The sequence below is a fragment of the Cupressus sempervirens genome, chromosome 4 (genome assembly GCF_028749045.1).
Source record: "Cupressus sempervirens isolate cs-2001-9-10 chromosome 4, ASM2874904v1, whole genome shotgun sequence".
NCBI lineage: Eukaryota > Viridiplantae > Streptophyta > Pinopsida > Cupressales > Cupressaceae > Cupressus > Cupressus sempervirens.
Genome location: NC_143121.1, coordinates 534,026,957 through 534,038,337, shown reverse-complemented (window position 1 = coordinate 534,038,337; position 11,381 = coordinate 534,026,957). Strand labels below are relative to the sequence as shown.

At 36.8% G+C, this 11,381-nt stretch overlaps 2 protein-coding genes across 2 annotated transcripts; both read right to left on the bottom strand.

Moving 5' to 3' along the window:
- Positions 1-4,649: 4,649 nt before the first annotated feature.
- LOC149562279 (uncharacterized) lies at positions 4,650-7,228 on the bottom strand. Its single transcript, XM_089827953.1, has 4 exons — positions 6,606-7,228; positions 6,173-6,488; positions 5,730-5,992; positions 4,650-5,166 (listed from the first exon to the last, which is right to left on the bottom strand). The coding sequence occupies exons 1-4, from the start codon at positions 7,226-7,228 to the stop codon at positions 4,650-4,652; spliced, it is 1,719 nt and encodes a 572-aa protein (XP_089684079.1).
- A 458-nt stretch (positions 7,229-7,686) lies between these two features.
- LOC149562278 (uncharacterized) lies at positions 7,687-8,520 on the bottom strand. Its single transcript, XM_089827951.1, has 2 exons — positions 8,296-8,520; positions 7,687-7,998 (listed from the first exon to the last, which is right to left on the bottom strand). The coding sequence occupies exons 1-2, from the start codon at positions 8,518-8,520 to the stop codon at positions 7,687-7,689; spliced, it is 537 nt and encodes a 178-aa protein (XP_089684077.1).
- Between the last annotated feature and the right edge of the window lie 2,861 nt (positions 8,521-11,381).

Sequence of the window (11,381 nt, the reverse complement as noted above, 5' to 3'; positions counted from 1 at the left end):
AAAATCTTACAAATTTTATTAAGGGACAAGATCCTCCCTACTATATTCCCATTGAAAAAAAATAGTGTTTAGAAGTTAACTGTTCATTGTAAACACACTCTAATTATTATGCCATCAACACCTTAGTTGGAAAGGTCATCAACTTGTTTGTTACCTTCCCTATATATGTGTTTAATTCAAATTATGATAATTGATTTAAGAGTTGTAAGGTTTGTTCTACCATTGATCTTAGTTTCCAATTTGGAGTGTTACCTATGCTTGTTGAATTGATAATTATTTGGGAGTCTTCTTACACTACCAAATGCTTGATGTTAAGATCCATCCTTAGATATAGTCCTTATAATAATGTTGTTTATCTTACCCATGTTATTAGTGGTGTTTCTTAGGGGCTTTGCTAGTTTTCCTATAACCTGACCTTTATTATCATGTATTACACAACCTATACCTACTACTCTTCAATTGTCTCTTAAAGCCCCGCCAAAGTTCATTTTATGACATCTTGTTCTTGAGGGCTCTCATTTACACATTTTTCTTTCCTCTTTGTTGTTCTTACCCCCTTTTCTATATTGGGGTGGGGTTATCAACCTTGTCCAATTTTTATGCATTAGGTCATCCCACAAAGAGAAGATTCCTTCATAGTGAGTTGTGTTTCTCAACCTACTATTCAATGTTTCAACTATGTTTGCTTCAATATTATTCCCAAGGGATTTTGTAGTCATCATTTTGTCTTGAAATAGCTTACTATTCCTTTCTTTCCATATTTACCATACAATTATTGAAGGATAAATAGTCCAAATTTCCTTATATATATATTGTTTTCCATCATAGTCAGCCATTGTTGTAAAAACTCCTTTAGGTCGTCTGGGAATGTTGTGGACCAATTTAATTTATTACAAATATTTTCCCAACAAGTTGTTGCATAAGGAAAGTTAAGTAGAATGTGGTCTACTATTTATGATTCTTGTTTACATAATACACATCTTGATGGCCCTTCATATCTGGTTTTTGAGAATCATTATGTTGTTAGCATATGTTTCTGCATAGCTGCCCACAAGAAGTTGCCTACTTTTGGTAAACATGCATTATGCCAATATAATTGTAGCAAGTGTTCAAAGTTTATTGATTAAGGAATTTTATATCTTGATTGTAACCTTGTTTCACCTTATATTTACCATCATTGGATCCACACTATATGATTTTTTATTTTCTATGTTTTAAGGAGAAAGTTTTATTTTTGAGATACTCATAGTAATTCCTTTTTTGTTCATCCAAAATATTTATGCCATCCACATATCTCCATCTCCATCCTAAAGTTGGAGAATTATTATGCAATTCAATGTATTAGCTTAATTCATTGCCCCATTTTTGCTTTAAAGTATTTTGAATATAGGGATCAATCTGGGTTGGAAAAAGGCATGCATATCCTCCCCAGGAATCTTCCTAGTAAAGGGCATCCCTTAGATCTCTAATATACCTAGTTAGTTTATTGTTTATGATATCTCTGCATGATATAATGAATTCCAAATCCTTGATCCCCTAGGATGATTTTTGCATCTGAATATGTTAATGGGATCCACATCTAAAACATATTTACCTAGAAGAATAGAAACCCATTTCCTATGGGGCTCAAGCAGCATATTCCTACACAATTTGGCTCCTAGGGCTAAATTTTGTGAAGTTGTCATCTTAATGCCTAGACCCCCTTGTTCTTTTGGTTTACAAATGTTTTCCCATTTTATCATTTGAATTCTCTTATTTTCTAATGTCCATTGCCAAAAGAAATTTCAAATTTTAGAATTTCTTTCTTGTAAACACTAGTGGGTATGGGAAGAATGGACATTTGGTATATATGTATTAAGGTTAACACCAATACAATCATTTTAGTTCTTTCTGCATTAGACAACCATTTTCCTTTCCAACAAATCCATCTTGTTATGCATCTTAGTCACCACACTTTCTAAATAATTATTACTCTTTCTCCCTTTATCTATTTGAATACCTAAGTATTTACATGGGAAGTTACCTATTCTAAATCCCAATATTCGATGCATTTTTGTTTCAAATTCAGGTTTAACATGGAGGAAAAGTATTTATGATTTTTTGGCATTAACCATTTTTTTGGAGGAGGACATGTATTTCTTGAATATTTCTTTGTAATCATGTACTTCTCGTTTGGTACTAACACCTTGTAAAATGGTATCATCAACAAATTGTTGATGACTGATATTGTTTGTATTCTCATAGATTTTGATGCAATGCATATTTCCTTCTAAGTGGGATTTGTTAATAGCTCTAACCAAAGCTTCTTCCATGATCAAAAAGAGGAAAGGGGATGGTGGGTCACCTTGCCTAATTTCCCTTGAAATTTGAAAGAATCCTTTTTGGGTTTTCATTACTAGGATGGATAGTTTCAGGATAGAAATACAACTAAATAATAACTTGAACCATTTTTTGGAGAAACTAAAGCCTTTCATGCATCTGCATAGGAACCTCTAATTAACTTTATCATATGCCTTTTGAATATCTGATTTTATCAACATGCGCTAATTCCTTATTAGCTTGGACTATGTGAATGATTTCTCGGGCTATAATGATGCCTTATAGAATGGATCTATGTGGTACAAATTTTGTTTGTTCTTCAGAAATAGTCTTTGGTAGTAATATTTCAAATTGATTAGCTAATGATTTAGAAGAAATTTTATATATGGTGTAACAAAGAGCTATAGGTCTTTAATCTTCTAAATTTGAATAGTTCATTCTTTTGGTATTAATGTGATAAATGTATTATTAATTTTTGTTAGCAATGATCTTGAATTATGTGTGGCTTTTGAGGCCTCATATAATTCATTACATATTATATGCCAACATTTTTTAAAGAATTTTGTGTTGAAACCATCTGAGCTTAGTGCTTTATCTAGATTCATTTGGAAAACCACCTCTTCTAATTCTTTGAAAGTGAATTTTCTATTTAGCCATTTATCCTCTCTATTTGATATAATTTTAAGTACATTTGATATCATTTTTTGTTGCTTATTAATATTGGATTTTTTAATATCATTGTATATATTCTCAAAATATTTAACAAATTCTATTGCAATCTCCTCTAGTTCTTGTATCAGGTTGTTGTTTGTTCCTTTAATTTGGGTGATTCTATGAATTTCTCTCCTATGTTTCATACTATTGTTATTTTTTAAAATATTTATATCTCCTTCTGCCAACCAAGTTTCACAAGACTTTTTTTTCGAGAATCTCTTCCTTTTCGACACCCTTGTGTTTGGCGGGGAATTATTTTTATTTATAATAGCTTTCTTCATTCATTCCTTTTTTTATTACTCCATTGTCTAGATCATCGAGTACCTTTTCTGTGTTATATTTTTCTTCAAAAATGTTATTCAAATTTTGTCTATCCATATTAAAAGTTTATTCTTTAGAGTCTTTAGTTTTTCCACAAAACAAAACATCTTGGAACCTTCAAATCTTTCTTCATTCCACCATTTTTCTATCAACTCCAAAATGTAATGCCTACCCCTAGTTAACTTTTCTGATTGTATTATCAGATTCTTTTAGGCATGTTTTATGATTATCGGTACTTGGTTACCAAATTAGATTAAATGAATTTCCTATTCAGTTGATATATGTGTTGGCCTACTTTGTTATTTCATGTGTCAAGGATTATTTCTATGATGATATATGTATGTTCATACATCAATTTCACTTATTACATGATGTTAGTTAGATGAATGATTTATATGTACTTTTATGAATGCTTACCCCATACTTGCATGTATATGGTTTACATGTATGTTTTAATTTATGATTGACATTCCTGATGTGGTTGAGGGAGGGGGTCGTAGTCACCTACTAGGTAGGATCTACACGATGCACCACTCCCTACCATTGCCTATTTAGTTTAGATTATATGTGTATGCACATGTTGAGATTTTATGCATATTTAAGATACTGAGCATCAACTTCCCTGAATTGCCAAGATGACTGTTTCTTATCGTAGTATCTCAATGGTAAAAGAGGGGAGATAATCCTTGAGAACAAATCCTAACCCTAAGCCAGTTGTCCTAGAAAGTAGGACAAGTATCTGAGTTGTTTACCTGTCTAAATTTGTCAAGTGACTTGAATTCGTGATTTTGAACCTAGCATTTGATTATGTTCTTTGTCTCCAATTGAGTTGTCGTATTTGGTTTTGTGGGTTTGTTGTGATTTTCTATTATAATTAAATCAAATTAAAAGAGTTTTTAATGATTTAATTTAATGGAAATTTTATAAAGAAAAATCAATATTTAATTATATTTAATTAATTGAGAAATTAATTAAATAAAAGGATTAAATTTAAGAGATTTTATTAAAGTTCTAATTTTGGCATAGTTAGATTTATTTAATTTAATAATAATTTATTTAGGAGTCTCATTTTAATAATAAACTCTAAATAATATTATTAGTTAAATTAATAAATATTATATTAAAAGCATCTCGTGATTTAATAAGAGAGAGAAAGCATCTTTATTTATTTTTTATCGGTAAATGGCCGAAGCCTAGATTAATTTTTTTTTAAAATTATTTTTAATGAAAAAGGGGTAACATTTTATTCACTCAAATCTAGATTACAAAGCAAAGGCCAAAGGCCCAAACCAACACTATATATTCCTATCTTCCAATATCAGTTGATCAACAATCTCATGGTATTCCCAAGGTAGCTCATCCCTTCCATTAATATCCCAACTAGCCACGTTCTTTGAAGCCCACTTCACCAAACAATCTGCAACTCTGTTCCATTCGCAAGGGATATGATGAAAGGAGACAGAATCCAAGGAACTACATAAACTCAGAATTTGTCTGGCCAAAGAGACTAATTGCCAATTAACATTCTCCAAGCTCTGGTTATTCAACATATCAACAACAATCTGTGAGTCAAACTCACATATGATCTTTTTCCAGCCTAAAGAGCAACCTCTCTCCACAGCAATCTTGATAGCAAGGGCCTCCATCATATTATTAGAATGTTGACCCTTATAAATGGACATTATAAAAATCTCACCACCATCATTACCTCTATCTATAGCTCCAATACTAGCATGACCAGGATTTCCTTGAGAAGACCCATCAGTATTAATCTTCAGGATCCCAGCTGGGGAAGGGGCCCATTGTCCATCCCTACAAACACACTACTTGCCATGGCCTGATCATTTTCCAAGAGTGCATCCTCGATTATCGCCATCCAGGTTCAAATTCCTCACAATATTTTGTTCCCTGGGATCTATACTTTCGGACATGTCGCACTTAGCAAAAATAGTCTCTTGCATCCTACTAAGGATCTTCCTTCATAACTGTAAGCTATCTAACTTATAGTCACAAAAAATCCTACGGTTCCTCTCCAACCAAAGGTTCCAGAGAATAAAAATTGGCCCAACCGTCCAGGCAAATTGCAAGAAAGACTTCTTCGCTGGAGGTCTGCCCAAACTTACCCAAAAGTCAATGAGAGAAGTTGCATGAATACAACCATGATTCCAAGCCTCCCACCATCAATGTCAAATATCCTTCGAAAAGGGGCAGAGAAAAAATAAGTGAGAGATACACTCCTCATTATGAAAACATAAAAAACAAACAGAAGGTCCCTGAAAGCCTCTTTTGTGGAGATTCTCCCATGTAAGACATTTCTTCTAGGCTAGTAACCATATGAAGAAATTACATTTGGGCCAAGAAAAGTTATTCCAAACCTTCTTCCACCAGTGCACTTCAGTTGTTCCATGTAGGTTCCTGTCTGCACAGCATAGCCTTGAGCCACAGAGAATTTTCCTTTTGGACTAGGATCCCAAGCTAGAACATCCCTCCCCTTAAGAGAGCTACAAAACCTATCCTCCAACACATGAGCAAGAAGAGCGCGATCCTCATCAGAGCCACCGATAGGCCACTCTTGAGAATCCTTCCAACAAATCACCTCCACCTGTCCCAAATGCTTGATAGTCTTAAAATGCTCCACCTTAAACCAGCCAACATTAGTGAAAATGTGGCAGAGAGGCTAAAGCTGGGGAAAGCAAGAGATCATGGGCGGATGGCCATCCCAAGAATCCTGCCAAAATAGAGCATCTGAGCCTCCATTACAAATCCAAAAGAGGCCTTCCTTAATTAGCTGAGTGTCGTTCTTGAGGATGTTCCAAACACAAGACCCTTTACCCAACAAAGCAAGGCGCGACACTTCTAAACTATCTGCACCAAGAAAATACTTGTGAGTAAGAATCTTGTCCCAATCTGAGTGTTTATTATTGCACCATCTCCAATACAGCTTAGCAGCTAGAGCCATGACAACAAGTGCCATGGATCTAAGACCCAGGGCTCCATCAAACTTTGGCCTGCAAACACACTCCCACTTAACTAAACTCCACTTTGATGAAAGAAGGGTACCAAACCAAAAGAATTGCCAAGAAAGAGCATCAAAATCCCTAACAAAAGTGGAAGGGGGAACTTGCACACAACACCTGTAAATAGGTAGAGACTGCACCACAATCTTAAGAAGAATCACTCTACCAGCAGAAGAAAGTCACCTATTCGTCCAATGACTAACTTTACTCCAGAATTTATCCAAAATCCCCTACCAATACACTCTAAACTGAGATCCCAAAACCAAGGGGACTCCAAGAAATAAAAGGGGAAGAGCACCAATCTGAAATCTGAAAATCCTAGCAATCCTGTTTTGAATAGGCTGGGGGGTATTGAAGAAAAAGATGGAAGATTTGTCATCATTAATACACTGACCTGAAGCCTTCAGATAAATGTCAAGGGCCCTCCTGAAATTTATAGCTTCACTAACTCTGGCCATGCCCATCAATGCAGTATCATCCAAAAATTGAAGGTGAGAATAGGAAGGGAGAGAGTCATGCCAACTCCAACCTTGGATAAGGCATCGCCCCACTTGAGATTTGATAAATCTTCCAAGACCCTCTGCCATGATAATGAATAAATAAGGAGATAAAGGATCCCCTTGCCGAAGTCCTCGAGAAGAATTAAACAAACCTAATGGTTCCCCATTTATAATGACAGAAAAGGAAGAGGAGGTCACACTACTCAGAATCCAATTAACCCATTCCTTAGCAAAGCCAAATGTCAAGAGAACATTCTGTAAGAATTCCCAACTCACTCGATCATAAGCTTTAGCCATGTCAAGCTTTATGAACATAGCCCTCTCCTTCAAATTAGCCATAAAATGAATAGCTTCCATTGCAACCACAAAACCATCCAAAATTTGTCTTCCTTCAACAAAACCCCCCTGCTCTGGGGAGACAATTAGCTTGGTGATGATCTTATAGACAACATTGCAAAGTGCAATAGGTCTAAAATGAGCCAAATAATTAGTCCCCTCCTACTTAAGTATAAGAACCAAAAAAGTAGAATTCATGGACTTGAGCATCTGCTTATTCCTATGAGACTCTTGAACCACCTCAAGGAGATCTAACTTAATAATTTCCCAGAATTCCTGAAAGAACTCAATCGAAAATCCATCAGGACCTGGAGCCTTACCTTTTTTCATGTTAAACACCACTTTTTCCACTTCAGATAGCAAAATAGGATGTAAGAGGGCCTCATTCATCTCTGTAGAGACCAAGTGAAGAATACCATCCAAGATTGCCCTCTCCTCAGCCTAGCATCAAGATCCTCCTTAGAAAAGAGATTTGAAAACTAGTTGGCTACAGCTTTGGAAATATCAACATTGGAAGAAAGATGAATCCCTTCGGGCAAGATCAAGGAGGGTAAAGAATTCCCCTGTCTTTGAGCTTTGACTGAGTTATGAAAGAATGCAGTGTTCCTGTCCCCCTCCTGAAGCCAATCAATACGAGATTTTTGCTTCCAAAAGATCTCCTCACGAAGCTTCCACTCTTCTAATCCTTTAAGAGCCACAGACTCTGCTTCACTTAGATCAAAGGTCCTCCCTTGATCTTGAATCAACCGAGTGATGCTATCTAAATTAGCCTGAGCAGCTATCCTTTGAGCCTGTAGGTTCCCAAAACATTGTTTATTCCACTTCTTAAGCATGTACTTAACATGTTGAAGCCTCTTATAGAAAGTAAACATTGTCATCCCATGGGTAGGCATCCCCTCATACCACCAGTCCATCATAAGATCTTGCAAAGACTGATCTCATAACCACATTAACTAAAATTTAAAAGGAGGGTTCTTGGTGACACCATAAGTAGTAATCGAGAGCTTGATAAGCCAATGATCAGAGCCTCTCCAATCAAGAATTTCAGACTTAGTGATCAACCTGTTGTTCATCCAATAACAGGAAACCAAATATCTATCAAGCCTTTCTAAGATAGCCTCTGCACCACACCTCCTATTATTCCATGTAAAGACACCATTAGTTGGCTTCACACCAATGAGATGCAAAGAGTCAATCATATCCTTGAAAATATTTGCAGAGGGGTCCAACCTAGCAACTCCTCCTCGTTTTTCATCTAAGCTAGTAATAGAATTAAAATCACCAACCAAGATCCATGGAAGAAATGGGTCCATGGCCCGAATGTAGCTAATATAAGCCCATAGATTTGACTTTCCTAAAATATCCGTAGGAGCATAAATATTAGATAGAAGGCACCTTTCCCCAGTCGCCAAACAGGATGCAACCAAAGAGATAGAGGATCGACTAGAAATCCAACATAAGGGAAGAACTTTTCTTGGGTTCTAGAAGCAAGCAAACCCACCTAAATTGTTTCAAGCTCCCACCCCCTGCCAATTTCCCTAAGGCCAAATATGTGCAGCGCAACTGGCCAAACCATCCACTGTAAGCTTAGTTTCCTGAATAAAAACCACATCAGGTAACTGAGAATCAATTAATTTACGAACAACCTTTTGTCTAGGGATGTTGTTCAACCCCCGTACATTCCATGATAAAACAATCATTTATGGGGGTGGGTGAAGTGGGAATCAATGGGTTTCATAGACCCAGACTCAACCAAAGTATCCCTAATAATCTTAACCCACTCTTGATCAGTCTTTCTGCCACTCTTAGACAGTTTCTCCAGAGACCCCTTTTTGAAGGATTTCTGTTGTAACCCTAAAGTAGGATGGGCTTTTCCACCCTTGGCCAACTCTGCGGCCCCCTTGGGAACAGGGGGATCTGGAACCACCACACTTGAACTCATCAGAACCTGTGACCCCTGGGGCTCCCTGGTATCCTGAACCTGAGGAGGTAGATCCATATCAATTTGTACACTCTGAGGATCCTCTGGCAATAGTAACTGATGCTCCCCCTTTGCCTCATCTTCCTGAACTTCATGTACGCCCCTATCCCCAGAAGAAAGCTCAATTGGAATACATTCCTCTTGTACAAAGTCTTCAAGAACATCAAATCTGTTAAAAGTACCATCATTGCGTCTCTCCTGCCAAGTTCTCTTCTTATCCTTGCCTTTGTTCCTAGTTTTGACCTAAGTAAAACCCTCATTATTCGTAGGTCCAGTAGATGTAGGAGCCTTCCCCTTGTCTCCAATAAGAGGTCTAAATGCATCCAAAGTAGCAGGCTTGAATCTAGGACATTTATGTAGCAAGTGACCATATTCATGGAAAATTCGACACCTAAAAGGAAGGGTCTCATAATCCAGCTGTTGGATCCAGGAAGAGGATCCCAAGCATATTTCCATAGAATCTGGTAATGGATTGGTTAAATCTACCTCAACACAAATACGAGCATAAGAAATTACCTTACGATCCTGAGTTTGTGTAGCTGCCCCCACAGGCTTTCCAAGCAGTACTGAGATAGAATGAAGAATATCATCCCTCTAAAACTCCAACGGAAGCCTCAGCAAACAAACCCACATAGGGACCCATGATGGAATCTCTTTAGCTGAATTGAAGCCCATGTGCCAAGGCTTGATGAAAAGCCCCACCTGGTTAAAGAAGTAAGGGCCTCCTTCAAATGCCCTATTTCTATCTACCGTGTAAGAGAAGATAACTAAAAAGTAATTAATTGTTGTCATAATGATCTCCATATTGCCTTCGGGGTTCCAAACCCTACGAGCCCAGGAATCTAACACAGGTAAGGAGAGACAAAGGCCCAAAAATTTGCAAATAAGGGCATGATTCTACCAATATTCAACATCCTCTGAAATCTGCTCAGGTTGAATAACCAGAACAGGTTGGTCCTCAGATCTTTCCAAACATCCATTAACTTTTTTAATTTGAGGCACCCCTGTGGAGGAGAAGTCCCCATCTCCTATTGTAGGTTTACTCATCTCGTCCTTACCATTTACATGTGCTGAAGATGATGGATTAGCCATCACCATATCCTTAGAGGCAATCTGAGATAAAACTAGACCCCGATTCACCATAGGGTAGACTCAACAATCTTACCAGCAAAAAAATGGGATAGGAAACCCCCGGTCACCAACCACAAGCGCAAAGCCCCGGACCAAGACCAAGAGTCTTACAATCACAGCCAAATGCAAAGAATGTATTTGCCTACCGTCAAAAAGAGAGTATGGGCCCTCAAGCCCGACCAAACACCATTGAGCACCAAAAGAGACCCCCGAGCAAGCCGAGCCTGCAGCCTTTAACTGCAAGGAGGATCTGGAACAGTCGCTAGGGCACATAGGCCCTAGCACAGAGCGGCCTTCACCTACGACCCGATCTCGCTTATTGCCCTCATCAATCAAGCCTAGATTAATTATTGTTATTTATTGTAATTAAGTTTTTATGTGTTAAGTGAATTCAAACTCAAGACCTCCCACATGAGAGACTCACAAATTACCATTGTGTTGTAGGCTCTTGCCTAAGAGAGAGAGAAAACATTAATTTAATAAAGTTTGTTTTAATTAAATCGCATAAAGTTTGTGCATGAAATTAAAATTTAATAAAATAATAAAGGAAAAAGGGGTTTAGCGTGATTGCACAATCGAAGTCGTAATTTGGGGAAAAACTCTTTATTAGGAAATCAGAGTTCATTTCTCCATACAGAGATTTGGAGGAGCCAATTTCTGAAAAAGAAGTTTTTGAAATAAAAGGAAAATTCTATAGTATTTTGCGCATTTGTTATTTAGCATCGGATCCAGGTAAGATCTTTTGAGTTTTGTGCAGTAGTTCATCTGTGAAATGATATGTCTTCTTTGTGTCTGATTAAGATCATTTCATATTAGGGTTGAAACCTTGTTTAAGAAGAAATTGATTTCCGTTATTGTATTGTCTGTGATTTAATCTGAAACCCTTGTTTAAGAAGAAATTAATTTCCATTATTGTATTGTTTGTGGTTTAATCTGAAACCCTTGTTGTCAATCTATTGGTTTCCATTTTTGGAAAGTTTATGTTTTTAGTATGTTCCATTTTTGGAAATTTTTTAGCAGGTTTCCATTTTTGGAAAGTTTTTGTTTTAGCAAGTTTCCATT

What these genes read in the sequence shown, in the direction of transcription:
- LOC149562279 (XM_089827953.1), bottom strand. Translation starts at nt 7,228, where the DNA reads ATGGAAGCTATTCATTTTATGGCTAATTTGAAGGAGAGGGCTATGTTC. An exon ending in TGTTGGGTAAAGGGTCTTGT is followed by an intron (nt 5,993 to 6,172) that starts GTTTGGAACATC and finishes GGCTGGTTTAAG; the next exon opens with GTGGAGCATTTTAAGACTAT. An exon ending in AAGTGCACTGGTGGAAGAAG is followed by an intron (nt 5,167 to 5,729) that starts GTTTGGAATAAC and finishes GTGTGTTTGTAG; the next exon opens with GGATGGACAATGGGCCCCTT.
- LOC149562278 (XM_089827951.1), bottom strand. Translation starts at nt 8,520, where the DNA reads ATGGACCCATTTCTTCCATGGATCTTGGTTGGTGATTTTAATTCTATT. An exon ending in AAAGGCTTGATAGATATTTG is followed by an intron (nt 7,999 to 8,295) that starts GTTTCCTGTTAT and finishes GGGAACCTACAG; the next exon opens with GCTCAAAGGATAGCTGCTCA.